This window comes from Coregonus lavaretus, assembly GCF_964263955.1.
Source record: "Coregonus lavaretus genome assembly, chromosome: 24".
NCBI lineage: Eukaryota > Metazoa > Chordata > Actinopteri > Salmoniformes > Salmonidae > Coregonus > Coregonus lavaretus.
In genome coordinates, this window is record NC_140011.1 from 16,532,904 (window position 1) to 16,554,557 (window position 21,654).

A 21,654-nucleotide genomic window follows, 5' to 3' on the forward strand; every position below is an offset into this window, starting at 1 on the left:
GCTAATCTGCAATGATTAAGTTGTATCTGGTCTCACCAGTACACCACAACAGATTTAAAAAAGTGTGTGTGTGTAAAGAAAAGGACTGCTGGCTTAGCTTGTTCTCCAAAGATAATGAGATCTGCACAGGAACAGGACTGAGAATATCGCTAAGTAGACTGAAGCTTCAAGAAAAGCAGCATTTGCCCAAATATGCAAAAGAGGCATTAGCAGCTAAACATGGCAGGTTAATTGGGGGCTCGCTAAATTTTGGCAGACTGGCTGCGTCTTTTTCCCTTACTCCCACGAAGAAGAAAAAAAGACAAAAACAATCTGAATGTGACAGTTGTGGTGTCACAAGTAATTGGCATTAAAATGGCATTTTATGATTAAGATAATCATTTTGAAGGTGTTCATCGTGAGAATAAGGTTTCTTGTATAGGTCGTTATCAATAAAACGTCACAATAAGGTGCAGAGCGTTCGATTTGCCTGCTGGGGGACAAGGAGATCCCAGCTCTGCTAAAACCATTGACAACTGAGTGCCGTTTTCAAGGGATTGTTAAATAAATGTTAACTATTTGGTTGTAATATCACCTCTTGAAAAGCATAGTCAGAAATACACATTTCCGATTTTTCCGTGCAAAACAATTGCGCACATTTAGCTCTATCATCAGAGTTATACAGCAAGTAACTGCATGCTTTTCATCATCAGTAAACATCAATTGATCATGTAATTTCAAATACGTGAGGGTAGCCTGACAATATCTCTCAATATTGACCACCATTAACTGGATATTTGAGTGATATAAAATGAACTATACCTGAAGTATGAGTGGTTTAGGTTAATTTTGGTGATATGATCATTTTTGTGGGAATAATAGTTCTGGATCATGATGTTGGAGTTTTGGGTTGGAGAGTTGTATCTGTGAGTGGTGGCGTGACAACATATAAATGGTTGTTATAGCAGAGGAGTAGCAAATAGTGGTTTTCGTGTGTCACATTGTGTTCTAAAGTAGGATGGTGGTTGGGGAAAACTCACCCTGTGGCTTGGCGTCGTGTAGCAGCTTTCGATCTGCAAAGACACACAGACACCATGTCATTTCACTTCTACTTGAATGGAATACTACAGAATGTAACCTGCAGTTGTTTTCCAATGAGCACCCTTATGTGTGCGCATGTTCAAAATGTGTGTGTGTGTGTGGGCCCAGTGATAAGACTCTTTATGACACAGGGAGTGTATGGAGAGTGTGTGTGTGTGTGTGTGTGCACGTGTGTACATGCCCAAATGTGATTATGATCACAATGTGTGTGTCTCACGGTAGTGAGATTGGCTCGGTGATAGGACTTGAGGGATTGTATGGAGCGTGTGTCTGTGCGTGTGTGCATGTGTCTGTGTAAGTATGTGTGGAAATTGATGTGAAGATATTAAGGCTGATTGTCTTCCTGCATATGGGCATCAGAAGAATTAAGAAATAAGTATGGACTTCCATCCAGTGTGTGGATTACGGGGGGGTATGTGCTCATGAGACAAAGTTTGGGGGGGGGGGGGGGGGGTTGGTCTCTAATTTAATCATTCTCCTATTCTCTCAGCTGTATTTGCGTCCCATATTTCAGCCCCTTTTCAGGTGTCCTGACAAAAAGGTCAATATGTCAGCAAAACAATTAATTCAGGCTACTAGAGTGTAGGCCTAATGAACATCACTCAATGTCATTACACTTTTTGGTGTTTTGTAACAAATGGGCACTGTTTGGATGCTGAAATTATTTTGGAGTGGACTGTATTATGAACGTGTGCAGGTAGCCTACTTTTTGAAGTGACAATCAGATGACAAACATCATGACTGGTTGTGTTCATGCCACATTAAAAGGTAATACATTTTTACTGTTAAAATACGTCTTTACTTAGGCCCATAAAACATTTTCATACAAAAGAAAAAGAAAGTACCCTGAAAAAGACCCAGCCCCCGAATGTCACAATATAATTCAAACTCTGCTTCCATCCCATACTCTCAAAGCAACTGGCAGATACTGTATGTGGTTCACTGCTTATGGCATCACTAAGGAACTAAGGATGGATTTGTCCACAGCATTGCTGGTGCTGCAACTGGAAACGTCCCAGCCAACAGAAGACTACTTTGTCTTTGGCAATGTTTTAATTCTCAACAAAATAAGTGTGGTATTGATGATGATAATGATGATGATGATCCCAATGATGAACATTCTGACGATGATGGTGAAGATTATAATGAAGACAATATCTACCACCAGAGTTGTACCACCAGATGAAGCGGTATGTGACATTACTCACTCTGAGTGCAGAGGCCCCCGGTGCAGTTATCTGTTCCCAGGGCGGCCCCGTCACACAGACTGCCTCCATGTTTGGGCTCCGGGGCTGTACACTCTCTGCTGCGCTGTCTCACACACGCCGCACTGCACACCGTCCACTCTGTCCACTCTCCCCAGCCACCATCCACTGAGAGGGAAGAAAGGGTTAAAAAACATACACACTCACACACACACACTCACATGCGCACACAGACACACACACACAGACACACAGGACCTTAGACCCAACTCATATAATAGATTCGCAGAGTTAGCAAACAGCTGAGTGGAACATAACTGCCCCACCCCATTACACCAGAATTACTCTACACAATTGGTTTATGGACCTTACTGATAGAGCACTTACAATGGACCAGCCCTAAAGCCCACCACACAAAACCCCCTCTTCTTTCTCTCCAGGGCCGACATTAGAAAAATACCATGTCATGTTCTATCCTGGTGCTGACTCAAGGCAGAAAATACAGTTTTCTTTTTGTCTTGTTCCATCAAGTCTCCTCTACCTCCTTACCAATTCAATAGGTTTTCAAGGTTTCTCTCTGCCTTGCTAATCTAAATGCAAACGCTGTGTTTGCACGCAGGCTGAGACTCACAGAGAGAGAAAGTCTTGTGGAGGAGAGAGAGTCTCAAGTTCTACTGTCACATGCACAAGTACAGTGAAATGTCTTTCTTGCAAGCTCTTCCCAACAATGCAGTAATCAATGTCAGTAGTACTATAAAGTAAATTATAAACTGGGTGGTTCGAGCCCTGAATGCTGATTGGCTGACAGCCATGGTATATCAGACCGTATACCACAGGTATGACAAAACATTTATTTTTACTGCTCTAATTATGTTGGTAACCAGTTTATAATAGCAATAAGACACCTCGGAGGTTTGTGGTATATGGCCAATATACCACGGCTAAGGGCTGTATCCAGGCACTCTGCGTTGCATTGTGTGTAAGAACAGCCCTTAGCCGTGGTAAATTGGCAATATACCACACCTCCTCGTGCCTTATTGATTAAGTAGAACAAAAACACACGATAAATAAGAGGAACACGAGAGAGTAAGTAAGCTATATACAGGGTCCGTTCCAGGATCAGTGCCAATACCATATTTACAATGTGCAGGGATACTGGAGGGGTAGGGATAAATATGTATAGGGGTAAGGTGACTAGGCATCAGGATATATGATAAACAGAGTAGCAGCAGCATATATTATGATTGTTAGTGAGTGTGTGTAGAGTCAGTATGAATGTGTGTGCTTGTTGTGTGTGTGTGTGTGTGTGTGTGTGTGTGTGTGTGTGTGTGTGTGTGTGTGTGTGTGTGTGTGTGTGTGTGTTTGATTGAGTGAGTGTGCATAGAGTCGGTGCACATTTTTAAAATAAATATTAGGGTCAATGCAGAGTTAGCTATTTGCAGTCTTATGTCTTGGTGATAGAAGCTGTTCAGAAGCCTGTTGGTGTCAGACTTGTTCATCCGGTACCGTTGGCCGTGTGGAAGCAGAGAGAACAGTCTATGGCTTGGGTGGCTGGAGTCTTTAACAATTTTCCGGCCTTTCCTTTTAGACTGCATGATATTCTTTATCCATGTTCACACTCTTCTAATCTTCTCTCTCTCTCTCACTCACTCTCTCACTCTCTCACCCTACCTCTCTTGCCCTCTCTCTCTCCCTCCCTCCTCCCTCTTCCCTATATCCTTTTCTGTCTCTCTCTCTGAGGGGAAAAATGGGGTCAGACGATGGGTTTATGAAAGCGGTTTGGAGGGAAATTACCATAACAGCAGTGGGGGAGCCCGCCTCCTCCTTGAAGAGGAGCGCTGTCATAATACAGATTGCTTGGTAAATAATGCAACCCCACAACAAAAATATCCCCCCTCCTAGACAGTCAGACTGTTGGATAGAATGAGAACAGACAGACAGATAGACAAGAAGCCTGCTAAACAGCCAGATAGCCAGATAGACAAACAGACCTGGGCAGAGGGCATTACAGGTACTCTTCTGGACAGACATGCCCTCGCAGAAGGTGCCCCCATTGAGAGGGGCGGGGTTGGTGCAGGTACGGGAGCGTTTCTGGACCCCCCGCCCACAGCGCACGTTACAGGTGGACCAGTCTGTCCACAATGACCACCCTCCGTTCACTGGAGAAATGGACAAAGGGGGAGAAGGAGGGAGGAAGTAGAGGGAGAGATGGAAAAGAAGCGAGGGAGATGGGAGAGGGGAGAAGGAGAAGGATAGAAGGAGAGAGAGTAGAAGAGGGAGAGAAAAAGAGAGAGGGGGAAAAAGGAGAGAAGCATGTAAAATGTAACATGACAGCAGAGTGAAGGAGGGAAGAGAAAAAACCTCCACACGCACAGGCTGACTGCCTAAAACACAGGAGTTCCACCTGGGCTAAACGTGAAAGGCCAAGAAACCAAAGGCATGTCAGAGAGGTGAAGCACTCTACTCAACTCTCTCTCTCTCTCTCTATCTCTCTCTCTCTCTCTCTCTCTCTCTCTCTCTCTCTCTCTCTCTCTCTCTCTCTCTCTCTCTCTCTCTCTCTCTCTCTCTCTCTCTCTCTCTCTCTCTCTCTCTCTCTCTCTCTCAGATGTGCTGGGCTCAAAAGCAGTTCAGTGATTGACTGATTATGACTCCATTCATCATCATTCATCGTCAGACAGGAAACAAATGTCAGTGTGAGAACACATTACTCCATTACATCTGTCTGTCTGTAGGCTCTCACTCCTAGCAGGGCCTGCCAGGCACATCATTACCATGAAAAGTAGTCAGGTACACTATATATACAAAAGTGTGTGGACACCCCTTCAAATTAGTGGATTCGGCTATTTCAGCCACACCCGTTGCAGACAGGTGTATAAAGTCCAGCACACAGCCATGCAATCTCCATAGACAAACATTGCCAGTAGAATGGCCTTACTGAAGAGATCAGTGACTTTCAAAGTGGCACCGTCATAGGATGCCAACAAGTTAGTTTGTCAAATATCTGCCCTGCTAGAGCTGCCCCGATCAACAGTAAGTGCTGTTATTGTGAAGTGGAAACGTCTAGGAGCAACAACGGCTCAGCCGCGAAGTGGTAGGCCACACAAGCTCACAGAACGGGATCGCCGAGTGCTGAAGCGCATAAAAATCGTGTGTCCTCGGTTGCAACACTCCACTACCAAACTGCCTCTGGAAGCAACGTCAGCACAATAACTGGTTGTCAGGAGCTTCATGAAATGGGTTTCCATGGCCGAGCAGCCGCACACAAGCCTAAGATCACCATGCGCAATGCCAAGAGTCGGCAGGAGTGGTGTAAAGCTCGCCGCCATTGGACTCTGGAGCAGTGGAAACACGTTCTCTGGAGTGATGAATTATGTTTCACCATCTGGCAGTCCGACGGATGAATCTGGGTTTGGCGGATGTCAGGAGAATGCTACCAGCGCCAATGCATAGTGCCAAATGTATAGTTTGGAAAGAAGGAATAATGGTCTGGTGCTGTTTTTCATGGTTCGGGCTAGGCCCCTTAGTTCCAGTGAAGGGAAATCTTAATGCTACAGCATACGACATTCTAGACGATCCTGTGCTTCCAACTTCGTGGCAACAGTTTGGGGAAGGCCCTTTCCTGTTTTAGCATGGTCCATACAGATATGGTTTGTCGAGATCGGTGTGGAAGAACTTGACTGGCCTGCACAGAGCCCTGACCTCAACCCCATTGAACACCTTTGGGATGAATTGGAACGTTGACTGCGATCCAGGCCTAATCACCCAACATCAGTGCCCGACCTCACTAATACTCTTGTGGCTGAATGGAAGAAAGTCCCCGCAGCAATGTTCCAACATCTAGTGGAAAGCCTTCCCAGAAGAGTGGAGGCTGTTATAGCAGCAAAGGGCAGACCAACTCCATATTAATGCCCATGATTTTGGAATGAGATGTTTGACAAGCAGGTGTCCACATACTTTTCATGTAGTGTAGCTACACAGATTACTGATAGGCCTCAACAGGTTCTGTGTTTAGACAAAAACAGTAGTTGGATTTCCAGCTGTTTTAATGATTGTCAGTGTGGTGATTTGGTCACGTTGACACAGAGGAGGAGGTTTTCAACTAGCAAAAGGGGTTTGAAAGAGGGAATTAATAAATAAGAGAAGTATTATATTCAGAGAGACGTTTCATGAGGTTTAATTAATGCGATTTTATCGTTGTCTTCCTGTGTTCACACAGTCCTGTGGAGTTATGATAGGCGCTAGCTATTGCCTTTTTCTGTTCCTAGCTCTCTTTCCTTCCTTCCTACGAGCCTGCGAAAGCACAAGCAACAGAGAATCCTAGCCTCCAGGTAGCTAGCAGGCACGCAGTTGAGGAGTTGACAGCTTATGTCAAAGCCTTCCCTGTGTCTTTTAAATGTCTTGTGTTTAAACTCAACCAGGAAGTTGCTCATTACATGCCCGTTACAAGATGTAACATAACACCAAGACATGTCAGCTTCTGACTGCTCTTAACACCTACTACCTATGAGAGACTGATTAGAGTAAATGCATAGACAGGAGGCAGAAAACATCCTCTTCAGATACATGTCAAGAGAAAGGAGATGCTAACAATGTGAAAATGCATGTGGAACTATGCAGGTACAATACAATAAAGAAGAAAAAATACAACAAAGACGTGACCGCCTACGACCAATGACAGAAAAATACAACGGCTGAGTGTAAGGAAGATTCTCACATAATATCCATGAATTGTCTGTCAAAATAGGACAACTCTGTATGGTTTATTTGTTGTACTTTGTGTTTGACTACACTGTGACTTAGTGAAATAATTGAACACCCCCCAAAATCAAGATGCGCTTGATTGAGCTTGCCTTTGTGCAATGGACCTAATTAGAATAGCCCCAAAAGTGAAAAAGCTGCATATCTGTCTCTCAAGACAGACTCAATCAAATGTTCAAAGTAATTGAAAGAAATGGTTTGCTCCATAAGGTCTGCTGCATAGGGAAGGTTAGTATTCATTAGGTACAAAATATAATAAAACGGACTGAAACAGGGACAGGCTACCTGAAGTTGTCCAATAAGAAACACTAATTGCACAATGTTTTGAAATGTTTTGCTACGGTGTGCCCTAATGAATACAACCCAGTTGTCTTACCAAAAACGACCACAGTGGCGGTGAGGCTGCGTCTCTTGGCCACGATGTTGCTGGCCAGACACGTGTAGTTTCCCGAGTCAGACAAACGTGCCTCCTGGATGATCAGGTTGTGGTCCGCTCGCGTGTCGATATTCCCATCTGAGCCCACCGGCTCCTCATTCTTCAACCACTCCACCTAGAACAACAGAGATTAATAGGGAGTGAGGCCGCCATTGGTCAAAATCCACCAATCAGAATGAAGAATGGGAGTGAGGCTGCTAAAAAGGTACATTTGAAATAATTATTGCACACAATGCAATGTAGGTTTGTAGTAACATTGTTGGCTAAATCTTGCCTGCTGCTCTAACAATCACTAAATATATTCATCGTGAAGATACATGAACATACATTCATGAACATACATTCATCGTGGAGAAGAAACGTCCTTTTGGCTGGAGCGATATGGATGAGTAGCCAAGCAAGGCTAAATCATGTTCAAGACCCACTGTACAGCACTGTATATGCTCCATATAATTGACTGGCCCAAAGTAGGCTTTCTACATTTTACATTTTAGTCATTTAGCAGACGCTCTTACAGTGAGGGAAAAAAGTATTTGATCCCCTGCTGATTTTGTACGTTTGCCCACTCACAAAGAAATGATCAGTCTATAATTTTAATGGTAGGTTTATTTGAACAGTGAGAGACAGAATAACAACAAAAAAAATCCAGAAAAACGCATGTCAAAAATGTTAGAAATTGATTTGCATTTTAATGAGGGAAATAAGTATTTGACCCCTCTGCAAAACATGACTTAGTACTTGGTGGCAAAACCCTTGTTGGCAATCACAGAGGTCAGACGTTTCTTGTAGTTGGCCACCAGGTTTGCACACATCTCAGGAGGGATTTTTGTCCCACTCCTCTTTGCAGATCTTCTCCAAGTCATTAAGGTTTCGAGGCTGATGTTTGGCAACTCGAACCTTCAGCTTCCTCCACAGATTTTCTATGGGATTAAGGTCTGGAGACTGGGTAGGCCACTCCAGGACCTTAATGTGCTTCTTCTTGAGCCACTCCTTTGTTGCTTTAGCCGAGTGTTTTGGGTCATTGTCATGCTGGAATACCCATCCACGACCCATTTTCAATGCCCTGGCTGAGGGAAGGAGGTTCTCACCCAAGATTTGACGGTACATGGCCCCGTCCATCGTCCCTTTGATGCGGTGAAGTTGTCCTGTCCCTTTAGCAGAAAAACACCCCCAAAGCATAATGTTTCCACCTCCATGTTTGACGGTGGGGATAGTGTTCTTGGGGTCAAAGGCAGCATTCCTCCTCCTCCAAACACAGTGAGTTGAGTTGATGCCAAAGAGCTCGATTTTGGTCTCATCTGACCACAACACTTTCACCCAGTTCTCCTCTGAATCATTCAGATTTTTATTGGCAAACTTCAGACGGGCATGTATATGTGCTTTCTTGAGCAGGGGGACCTTGCGGGCGCTGCAGGATTTCAGTCCTTCACGGCGTAGTGTGTTACCAATTGTTTTCTTGGTGACTATGGTCCCAGCTGCCTTGAGATCATTGACAAGATCTTCCCGTGTAGTTCTGGACTGATTCCTCACCGTTCTCATGATCATTGCAACTCCACGAGGTGAGATCTTGCATGGAGCCCCAGGCCGAGGGAGATTGACAGTTCTTTTGTGTTTCTTCCATTTGCGAATAATTGCACCAACTGTTGTCACCTTCTCACCAAGCTGCTTGGCGATGATCTTGTAGCCCATTCCAGCCTTGTGTAGGTCTACAATCTTGTCCCTGACATCCTTGGAGAGCTCTTTGGTCTTGGCCATGGTGGAGAGTTTGGAATCTGATTGATTGATTGCTTCTGTGGACAGGTATCTTTTATACAGGTAACAAGGTGAGATTAGGAGCACTCCCTTTAAGAGTGTGCTCCTAATCTCAGCTTGTTACCTGTATAAAAGACACCTGGGAGCCAGAAATCGTTCTGACTTATTTCCCTCATTAAAATGCAAATCAATATATAACATTTTTGACATGCGTTTTCCTGGATGTTTCTGTTGTTATTCTGTCTCTCGCTGTTCAAATAAACCTACCATAAAAATTATAGACTGATCATTTCTTTGTCAGTGGGCAAACGTACAAAATCAGCCGGGGATCAAATATTTTTTTCCCTCACTGTATCCAGAGCGACTTACAGTTAGTGAGTGCATACATGTTTGTTTTTTTCATACTCACTATTAGAATCAGCCTATGAGAGTAACTCCCAGCCTCCCTTCAACCAATCAGAGGGACTCCCAGCCTCCCCTCAACCAATCAAAGCAAAGCTCTCAGCAGGGTCACACCCTTCGACCATTAGCAATTCAGCAGCCATGTTGTGAGCGAAAGTAATTAGGAATTACAAACTAAACTAACGCTCCACTGATGCTTCCCTATATCGCATGGCTGGCCCTGTAAATTGAAATGAATGTGCCTTTGGCTGGAGGTGCTCAATGAGAACGACTAGCCAGGGTATCTGGGAGCAAAGCTTGATTTATGACTGTGTGTTTGAGGACTAAAAACTCTCCCCACCCCACTGGGAGCCCTGTTGGTTTGTGTGTCCATTTGCCAGGGGAATACCAGAACCACCAATAACACACAATCTCAGAGATTGATTTGCTCTTTGGCAGTGCCCCCGATAGACAAATGCGAGCAGAGAAATCCATAAATCACCAGTTATGTTGTCACAAGTGGCTTTTTTTCTTCCTTTGATGGTCATGTGCTTTTATTTTCACTCTTTTCGCAGTTCTGCTCCAGAGAAACTAAGCTGGTGGCCCTTCTTCCTGTCTCCCTTTCTCTCTACACTCATTTTCCTTCAATGACTAATCAACCCCCACGTTACCTTTCAACTATTTTCTCCAACACTGCTACCAGCGACATGCACTCAACTCAACAGAGAGGGTCAGTACTAAGAACCTGCCAAACCAAAAAAGGAAGCCACATTGTTTATGGTTCTTTTCCCAATTGTGGATTTAATTATTTATCCACACATAAAACAGGGTTATTAGACTTATTTTCACCATCACACCATTTGTCTTTATTAGTCATGTATTATTTCTCACTGTCTAATGATGACCTTTTTGTGTTGTTGCTCATCCAGTCTTTCTCTTCCTCCTCCCCCCATTTCTCCATCTCTCTCTGATGTTTCTGCTTGATTGTTTAATCTCTCTCTCTCTGTATATGTCTCTATCTCAGTGGGCAGTGTAAACAGGGCAGTGACTTGCATTCTGTGGTGGCAGTCCCTGAGTCTGGCTGTTGGGGGTGGTTGGGAGTGGAGTTTACAACGACGGAGGCAGTGATAAGGACGCTGGGACAGAAAGCCTGGGGAGGATGGGAAATGGATTTGTTTACAGTCATTTGCCACATTTGTTCCAATTAGAAGGCATCAAGCAGCACTGGGTTGAGCCATGCCCACTCTGAAGTGTGTGTGTGTATGATGTGTGTGATCGAGCGATTGCAGATAATGATTGTGTGTGTGTGTGTGTGTGTTGTCTCAAACCCATGATCCTGTGTTGATAAGTGTCTGATGCTGTCTTCCTAAGTTGATTTGTTCTTAAACCGTAACCAAAAAAATATTTAATTGGTGAAGCACATGTCCTAAGCTCAAGGCGCAAACATTTTTTAACACGCATATGACAGGAGCGAGCCAGCAGGGGGCGGAGTGACTGGCACCCCCACGGGGGGAGTTGTAGGGAGGCTTTGATATTTGTTGTGACGGTTTGAACCTGCTTGAATGAGCCAAAGGAGCCGTAGCTATGACATCCTAACCTTGACTCGACAACAAAGCTAAGCGCCAACCAGGTCATTCCAATCAGCTCATATGCAAAATCAGGTGTAATAACTAATAACGCCATCACTCTGAAAAAAAAAGCAACCGGCCGCCACATTAACATTCATTTACAGTGGAAGTGAAAGCGACAACAAGGCAATTACCAAACATTACGGCATTTCTCAGTTTCCTTCCATCCAACTCAATTAACTATGAGTTTCATTAACAAGCCCCCTAGTCCTCCTCCATCACTATTTCCTCTCCATTTCTCCATCCCCTCCTCCCTCAATCATGTCCGGCCTTTTCCCCATCGACGCTCCGATGACTTTTGGAGAAATCACATTAAACAAATGAGGTCTCGGAATGTGACAGCAACATTACGGTGTGGCGGGGGCGGTAGCGGCAACGCACTAAACCTTCGGCGTGTCCTTGTCTTATCTCTGCGCCGTTTGGAAATGTTATGTTTATCAGTGAATAATTACATTTTAAGCACTTTAAATTACTTTGGATCAGCCGACTTAATGATTAATTACAATTTGGTGGGGGAAGATTGGGCGCTTAATACGAAGCCTAATGATTGTGAAGTTGTAATTTTTTTCCCAAAGTTATTGAAAAGTATTTTTTTCTCTCCCCATCTCCAAAGTTTCTTCCTTGTATTGCCTTAAGTCATCTGTGTGATCATCTTCTTGACAGTTAATATGGACCTTTTATTGTGGCTGGTCCTTGTAATTGTGTTTTCATTATTTGATGATCTTTTACTTCCTATTGCGTTACATTTGCAACACAAAATCACTTTTATTCAAATGAACTTAAACATTACAAAAGTATTTTATTTTCTGCCGGATCTATCAAGAAACCAGGTGTGGCTCTGATAGGAACCCATTGTAGCTCTAGCTTCTTACTTTTCACTTTCAACAAAGCAGCCAGGTGTTTATACACTTCCCTCTGCATGTATTTGGACAGTGATGCAATTATTATTATTTTTGGCTCTATACTACAGCATTTTGGATTTAAAATCAAATGTTTCATATGAGAAAACAGTACAGAATGTCACCTTTAATTTGAGGGTATTTCCATACATACAGTATCTGATTTAGAAGTCATAGGTATTTGGACTAATTCCCTTATATTGTATTAAAGTAGTGAAAAGTATAGTATTTGGTCCCATAGCACGAAATTACTACATCAAGCGCTACAAACTCGTTGGATGCATTTGCAGTTTGTTTTGGTTTTGTTTTGGGTTATGTTTTGCCCAATAGGAACTGAATGGTGAATAATGACTGGAGTCATTTACTTTCTAAGTGAGTAGATAAGATGTTTCTGAACATGTCTAAATTAATCCTGATAATGCCATGATTAATACAAATCATGAATGAATCATGAATAATGATGAGTGAGAAAGTTACAGAGGCTACAAATTACCTATAATGGGGTAGGTTAGCATTTTTTGGGATGTATGATCTTTGTCCCTCTGTAACTTTCTCATTCATCACCATTCATGATTCATTCATGATTATCCATAATCATGGTAGCATCCATATTCATGTAGAAGTGTTCACAGACATCTTATATTCTTACTTACAATAAAAGTGACTCCAAAATGACACAATTCATTATTCACCATTAAATTCCTATTGGGCAAAACATAACCCGAAACACAACCAAAACTAGCTTTAAATGAATCCAACAACTTGATGTAGTCATTGTGTGCAAGGAATATGGGACCAAATACTAAACCTTTGACTACTTTAGTGAATTTGTCTAAATAATTTTGACTTTTTCAAATGGGGGCACTTGGTAATAAAGTGCTTTCATTTGTAAAAGGTAAAACAGATATGTATGTAAATACCCTCAAATAAAAGGTGACATTCTGTACTGTCGCCTCATATGAAACATTTTATCTAAAATCCAAAATGCTGGAGTATAGAGCCAAATTCAAAATGTTAGCTTCACTGTCCAAATACATACGGAGGGGAGTGTAGATAGCACCATCAAGCATCTAGTTCAGATGTGTCAGCTCCAGTCGCAGTCCCCACCAGCTGTACTCTGGGACACAAGCAGCAACTGACTTTGCCATTTTGGCTCCGTTACTACTGAGCCAGATGGAGTGACATTCAGGGGTGTAGTGCTGCCGGAGCGCACCGGAGCCTCGCTCCGCCACTTCTCACAGTGGTGCTTGTTTACTAAAGTTAGATCAAAGCTGAATCAATGTCTGCAAAGTCACATACTATTTTATTAGTATTCTACACAACATAACCAAATAGAAGAGCAAAGTATAATGGTCCTGTTAAGACCAAAAACACCACTTTATTTCTTATGAGATTTTAGGATGATTAGCTGAGTGGTCACATTTTTTTTCTCATGTGGCTAAAAGTCAACAGCATGCGTGCCACGGCACCACTAGGCAAAATATGTGCTTTGATTGAAACAAAATAAAGGTAGGTCTAGCTATGCTATTTGTTACCACCAGTGATGGGCAAAAATGACAAAATACAGATACAAAATACCATAAAGGTCAATGTATCAAAATAAACTACAAAATACTTGTATTTGTAATGTATTTAATTAAAATACATGTAATTTGTATTTTAATATACAAAAATAAATTTTGAAGTAGCTGGCCCGAACAGCATCAAAATTCTCAGTAACGGTTACAAAAATGTTTTTCTTGCTATGACTGTGAAATGTTGTTGTTTATCTACTTTAGTTGATCAAGACACTCTGGATAAGAGTGTCTGCTAAATGTAAATGTATATAAGAAAATGAACATACCAAAATGAACTGCAAAGCACACTGGGTATTATTATTGGCTTTGTTTCAGGGCGAAGCTCATTAGAGTAATACTTTTTACATTTACATTTTTGTCATTTAGCAGATGCTCTTATCCAGAGCGACTTACAATTAGTGCATTCATCTTAAGATAGCTAGGTGACACAACAACATATCACAATCATATCAAGTACATTTTCCCTCAACAAAGTATTTATCAAGATTTGTACATATACATTTATATTTAGTTAATTTAGCAGATGCTTTTATCACACCATAGTGCTATCGGACTTCTAATACCAATGCAGGGTGAAAGGGCAAAATGTGAACCACAAAAAAACGGTGTAGAAAAGTATTTAGAAAATGTACAAAATATAAACTACATCGGAGAGTAGCTCAGCCCAGTGTAATTCAAATGACAAAATACTCAGAAGTAATTAAAATACATATTTTACATACATTTAACATAAATACTGCCCATCTCTGGTTAACACCATCTGCTCTAATTCGCTCACGAAACCGACATAATTCAAGAAGATCTAAATGCATATTCCCATGAAACTGATAGAGATCAAATGATTGGCATGCAGATGCAGTTTGGACGTTTCATTGTTAAAACAATTATTATTATTCACGATTGACAGATTAAGTATGCTTAATTTGGTGTTTGAGGGTATTAAAAATAAAAACATTTCTTGACACAATATGTGTGGGCATAGGCAGATGTTGCTATTTTCTTTTTGGGGTACTTTTACCAATTTTTTCTCCCCAATTGGTAGTTACAGTCTTGTCCCATCACTGCAACTCCCGTATGGACTCAGGAGAGGCAAAGGTCGAGAGCCATGCCGCACTGCTTCTTGACACACTGCTCGCTTTACCCAGAAGCCAGCTGCACCAATGTGTTAGAGGAAACACCGTCCAAAGTCAGCTTGCAGGTGCCCAGCCCGCCACAAGGAGTTGCTAGAGCGCGATGGGACAAGGAAATCCCGGCCGGCCAAACCCTCCCCTAACCCAATTGTGCGCCACCTCTTGGGTCTCCCGGTCATGGCCAGCTGGGACACAGCCTGGGATTGAACCCAGGGCTGTAGTGACGCCTCAAGCACTGCAATGGAGTGCCTTAGACCGCTGCGCCACTCGGGAGGCCTTTAGGATGCATTTTATGCATATTCTAAAATGCTAAACGATAATCTGTCGGTACAAACATTGGTTGAGAAATTATAACGCCATTTACATTTTTTGGGGTGTTCCAGTACCTAACAAAACAGTACTACACCACTGTTGACATTGTCTGAGCAAACAGAACAGAGAAACAGAGAAGTGATATGTGAGGATACTGTGATGATATATTGTGCATTTCTTTCAAACAGTATGGACAATCACAGCCATTACATATGCATAGATAAATCCGGTGAACTGTTGGCAAGTTATTTAATGTTGAGTCAGATGTTGATTCAAATGTGCACTGCTTGTATTAGCTCAGCAATAATGTGTTTTCATGAACTCACAACACTATGCAAATTGCAGCAAAATGTAAAACAGCATTCAAATAAACAGCATGACCAAAGTAAACGAAGTCTTGGCAGCCAAAAACACACATGGTAGGTCAGCTGATCAACTCTAAGCAGTTCCTGAACCTTTCTCTGATCCAAAATGTCTTCCGAGCTACATTCTCAACAGGGGTGGTAAAGTCCATTAAAGTGGAACTAACAGTGTTTTAGCAACATTAAATCATATTATAATCTGTTCACATACTCCCCCAGGAAGATGATGACGTCTTTAAAAAAAAATAATCTTAGAAATGGTTATTTTCACATTTTCATACTTTCATAGAATGCTTGGGAATTACGTATAGTATTCTATAGCAATATATAGTGGGGAAATGGCTGTGCGTTTGGACAATTAATAGACACTGCAGTAAATAAAACCTAATAAAAACGTGTCAGTCTTGTCCAGGGCTGCGTTCAGTACGTTTTTATGTTCTGGAATGTTCAATTGAACGGCAATGTTGCTATACTGAACAACCAGTTGAAAAACGGTGAGGTTGTGGGTTGGGGAACGCTGTCAGCAAGGCCACTGCCTTTAAAAACCTCTTAGATGTAAAGTCCCCTGTTTAGGGGACCTGCCTGGTTCTGGTACAGGTTCAGACCGTCATTGTCACTTATAAATCGATCTGTGGACACCGTAGATCGAAATGGCTTTCATTGAGCAATAGCCCTGGTTCCCACTGACACAGTAGTATATTTTTTGAGCCTGTGTGACATAGGATGTGAAATCTGAAACCACTTGAAACTGGTACATCGTAGCGCAGCAGGAGAGAGTGGTTTTATCACTGTAGCACATTCAGAGATCGATGTATAGCCATTAAACAAAACAAAAAACAATTTATGTTTGTCATAGATGGACAAGATTAATATGAGACGAAAGGCGAGTTCCTACCGACTTCAGGAAGCCAAGCTAGAGATCTGTGAGACGTTCACAGCGATGGGAGCAGACATTTTGATCAGAGAGACCTTTAGAAAATATGCACATTTTCTCTAACACTAAACATACAAATATGTATTTTACAGTTATAAGGAAGGTGAAATCTTATAGTTAGTAATTTTATTATTTTATTATACTATATTTAGAAAGCATATAAGTCCTTTAAATCCGTATTCATATAGTTTTGTTGAATAGGAAATACATCATATAAAATATTTAATATTTTTATATTTTTATCATATTTGTACTGTGTACTTGAGCTTTTGTCCTCAAAAGTGACTACACCTCAGCAATTTATTTTTACTAGAAAGGTGAGATTTTAACCTTTTGTCAGAGTGGTGTAGGTGGATGATAGGAATCAGGCGCAGGAAACCAGGAGGACGTCAACAGAACTTTACTAGTCCAAACAACAGTATACGTCGCCAACCCAACCGGGTGGCGCGAACAATTACGCACGAAAAATACACAGTGCGAGAAAATAAGGAAAAGCGCACACAGTGCGAGCTCTCGGAATAACACAACGAGAGAACAAACTCGATGAGACAGGCTGACAACAACAATCACGCATAACACCTGCCCCAAACAAACCAACTAAATAAGGAGAATAATCAAGACACAAATAAGGGACAGGTGTTATGCACAGACAAAACCAAAAGAACAAAACACATCGAACGGTGGCAGCTAGTACTCCGGAGACGACGACCGCCGAAGTCCGCCCGAACAAGGAAGAGGAGCAGCCTCGGCCGAAACCGTGACAGTACCCCCCCCTTGACGCGCGGCTCCAGCCGTGCGCCGACCCGGAGCTCGAGGACGACCCGGACGACGCGGAGCAGGGCGCGCAGGATGACCCCGATGGAAATCGGTCAGTAGGGACTGGTCTAGCACGTCCCTCCTTGGCACCCAGCACCGCTCCTCCGGACCGTACCCCTCCCACTCCACGAGATATTGAAGACCCCCCATCCGGCGTCTAGAATCCAGAATGGACCTCACGGTGTACGCCGGAGCCCCCTCGATGTCCAACGGGGGCGGAGGAGTCTCCTCAATCTCAAAGTCCTGGAGTGGACCAGCTACCACCGGCCTGAGGAGAGACACATGGAACGAGGGGTTAATATTTTTGTAGTCAACAGGTAGTTCTAACCTATAACTCACCTCGTTCAATCTCCTCAGGACTTTAAACGGCCCCACAAACCGCCGACCCAGCTTCCGGCAGGGCAGGCGGAGGGGCAGGTTTCTGGTTGAGAGCCAGACTCGATCTCCAGGTGCGTACACTGGCCCCTCACTGCGGTGTAGGTCGGCGCTCGTCTTCTGTCGACGTATGGCACGCTGCAGATGGACGTGTGCAGCGTCCCACGTCTCCTCCGAGCGCCTTACCCACTCATCCACAGCGGGGGCCTCGATCTGGCTCTCATGCCATGGTGCCAGCACCGGCTGGTACCCCAACACACACTGAAACGGGGTTAGTTGGGTGGAGGAGTGGCGAAGAGAGTTCTGCGCCATCTCCGCCCAGGGCACATATCTCGCCCACTCCTCCGGCCGGCCCTGACAGTATGACCTCAGAAACCTACCCACATCCTGGTTGACACGTTCAACCTGCCCATTACTTTCCGGGTGGTAACCCGAGGTAAGGCTTACCGACACCCCCAACCGTTCCATAAATGCCCTCCACACTCTCGAGGTGAACTGGGGGCCTCGGTCAGACACTATATCCTCGGGTACCCCGTAATGCCGGAAGACATGGGTGAACAGAGCCTCCGCGGTCTGCAGGGCAGTGGGTAGACCCGGCATGGGAAGGAGACGACAGGCCTTCGAGAACCTCTCCACCACGACCAGGATGGTAGTGTTTCCCTGTGAGGGGGGAAGGTCGGTAACAAAATCCACCGAGAGGTGGGACCAGGGTCGTTGTGGAATAGGCAGGGGTTGTAACTTACCCCTGGGCAAATGTCTGGGCGCCTTACACTGGGCACACACCGAACAGGAGGAAACATAAATCCTCACATCCCTAGCTAACGTTGGCCACCAGTACTTCGTGCTAAGGCAGTGCACTGTCCGACCGATACCCGGATGACCAGAGGAGGGAGACGTGTGAGCCCAACAAATGAGGCGATCGCGTATCTCGAGCGGAACGTACGTCCGACCCACAGGACACTGAGGAGGACTCGGGTCGGTGCGTAACGCCCGCTCGATCTCACCATCAACCTCCCACACCACCGGAGCAACCAGACAAGACTCCGGTAGTATGGGCGTGAACTCAACTGACCTCTCCTCCGCGTCATACCGCCGGGACAGAGCATCTGCCTTCCCGTTCTGGGACCCAGGGATGTATGTGATCTTAAACACAAACCGGGCCAGGAACATAGTCCAACGAGCCTGGCGAGGATTCAGTCTCCTAGCTGCCCGGATGTACTCCAGGTTACGATGGTCAGTTTGAATGAGGAAAGGGTGTTGAGCCCCCTCGAGCCAATGCCGCCACACCTTTAGGGCCTGTACCACGGCTAACAGCTCCCTGTCCCCTACGTCATAATTCCGCTCCGCCGGACTGAGCTTCTTAGAGTAGAACGCACAGGGACGGAGTTTAGGTGGAGTACCAGAACGCTGGGAAAGAACGGCCCCTATTCCGGCCTCTGACGCGTCCACCTCTACTTGGAACGGTAAAGAGGGATCCGGATGCGCCAACACCGGCGCCGAGGTAAACAGGTCCTTCAGTCTCCCAAATGCCCTGTCCGCCTCAGCTGACCACCGCAAGCGCACCGGACCCCCCTTTAACAGAGACGTTATGGGAGCTGCCACCTGTCCAAAACCCCGGATAAACCTCCGGTAGTAATTCGCAAAACCCAAGAACCGTTGCACCTCCTTCACAGTGGTTGGGGTTTGCCAATTACGCACAGCTGACACCCGGTCTACCTCCATCTTCACCCCTGACGCAGATAACTGGTAACCCAGAAAGGAGACCGACTTCTGAAAAAACAGACATTTCTCTGCCTTGACATATAGGTCATGCTCCAACAGCCTCCGCAATACTCGGCGCACCAGGGCTACATGCTCAGCACGGGTAGGACTATACACCAGAATGTCGTCGATGTACACAACCACTCCCTGTCCCTGCATGTCCCGGAAAATCTCATCAACGAAGGATTGGAAGACTGAGGGAGCATTCATCAACCCATATGGCATGACTAGATACTCGTAGTGCCCTGAAGTCGTGCTAAACGCTGTCTTCCATTCATCGCCCTTACGGATGCGCACCAAGTTATATGCGCTCCTAAGATCCAATTTTGTAAAGAACCGCGCGCCGTGCAGTGACTCCGTCATAGTCGCAATCAGAGGAAGTGGATAGCTGTACTTCACTGTGATCTGATTGAGACCGCGGTAATCAATACACGGCCGCAGACCTCCATCCTTCTTCTTCACAAAAAAGAAACTTGAGGAAACGGGTGAAACGGAGGGCCGTATGTACCCCTGTCTAAGAGACTCAGAGATGTACGTCTCCATCGATTTTTTCTCCTCTTGAGACAAGGGATACACATGGCTCCGCGGGAGAGCTGCGCCTGACTGGAGATCTATCGCACAATCCCCCCGTCTATGAGGCGGCAGCTGCGCAGCCCTAGTCTTACTGAACGCCAGTGCCAAATCCTCATACTCGGGGGGAATCTGCAGTGCTGGCATTAGATTCGGACTCTCCACCGAGGTCGCCCCTATGGAAACACCCAGACACCGCCCCTCACATTGAGCAGACCACCCTTTAAGAGCTTTCTCTCGCCACCCAATAATAGGGTCATGAGTCATCAACCAGGGAAGACCCAGCACCACCGGATACGCAGGAGAGTCAATCAGATAAAGCTGAATACTCTCCTCATGACCCTCCTGCGCCATCATCTGCAGTGGTGCTGTGACCTCCCTAATCAACCCAGACCCTAACGGACGGCTATCTAGGGCATGGACGGGGAAAGGCTTATCAACAGGAAGGAGGGGAATCCCTAACTCTAAACAGAACTGGCGATCTATAAAATTCCCAGCTGCGCCTGAATCTACCAGCGCCTTATGCTGGGAACGAGGTGCAACCTGTGGGAAACAAACAGGCAAGGTTAGGTGCGCGACAGAAAGCTCTGGGTAAGCAGGGCGCCTACTCACCTGGGGGGACCCCCCAATGCTAGACCTGCCATCTCCTCCCCTGGAGGACCCGCCCCAGCACCTAGCCGCAGTGTGCCCTCCACGACCACAGTTGGTGCAAGGACCAGGCCCCCTCGGGCTCCTCCTCCTACGTTCCCTAGCGCCAGCACCTCCGAGCTCCATAGGGCTAGGCTCAGAGGTGCTGGAGAGTGGAATGGGCAGACCCCCCCCTCCGGGACGCCCACGGGTGGCGAGCAGGGTATCCAGCCGGATGGCCATGTCGACCAGCTGGTCGAACGTCAACGACGTGTCCCTGCACGCCAACTCTCGCTGGACGTCCTCCCGGAGGCTGCAGCGGAAATGGTCGATATGGGCCCGCTCATTCCACCCTGCGTCAGCCGCTAGGGTCCGGAACTCCAAGGCAAAGTCCTGTGCGCTCCTCATCCCCTGTCGGAGGTAGAACAGACGCTCCCCCGCCGCCTTCCCCTCTGGTGGATGGTCGAATACAGCACGGAAGCGGCGGGAGAACTCCGCATAGTTCGTGGTTGCGGCGTCCATTCTCCTCCACTCGGCGTTGGCCCACTCCAACGCCTTGCCGGTGAGACAGGAGATGAGGGCTGAGACGCTCTCGTGTCCCGAGGGCGCCGGGTGGACGGTGGCGAGGTAGAGCTCCACCTGCAGCAGGAACCCTTGACACCCGGCGGTGGAGCCGTCGTACGCCCTCGGGAGCGAGAGCCGAATCCCACTGGGTTCCGGAGATGTACCCGGAGGGCTGACCGCTGGAGCTGGGTCGGTGGTTGGAGGTGTGGGCACCCCGCTGGTCTCCCATCGGTGTAGGGTGGTCATCACCCTATCCAGGGCGTGACACACCTGGTTCATACGGTCCTCCTGACCACGAAGCCGTTCGTCCAGATCGGCGGTCGGCGCGGTCGCTCCTGCTGATTCCATGAGGATGCGTGATTCTGTCAGAGTGGTGTAGGTGGATGATAGGAATCAGGCGCAGGAAACCAGGAGGACGTCAACAGAACTTTACTAGTCCAAACAACAGTATACGTCGCCAACCCAACCGGGTGGCGCGAACAATTAC

The 21,654-nt window shown here is 45.5% G+C and overlaps 1 protein-coding gene across 1 annotated transcript in view; it reads right to left on the bottom strand.

The window, feature by feature from the left end:
* The window catches only part of LOC311100069 (netrin receptor UNC5D-like), a gene marked incomplete at both ends in the record, with an annotated part of 335,937 nt that overhangs the window by 36,753 nt on the left and 277,530 nt on the right, over positions 1 to 21,654 (bottom strand). Inside the window, 4 exons of the mRNA XM_084140810.1 lie at positions 1,020 to 1,052; positions 2,289 to 2,453; positions 4,277 to 4,444; positions 7,420 to 7,594. Coding sequence (XP_083996936.1) covers positions 1,020 to 1,052; positions 2,289 to 2,453; positions 4,277 to 4,444; positions 7,420 to 7,594 — 541 coding nt within the window. The remainder of the gene's footprint in view (positions 1 to 1,019; positions 1,053 to 2,288; positions 2,454 to 4,276; positions 4,445 to 7,419; positions 7,595 to 21,654) is intronic.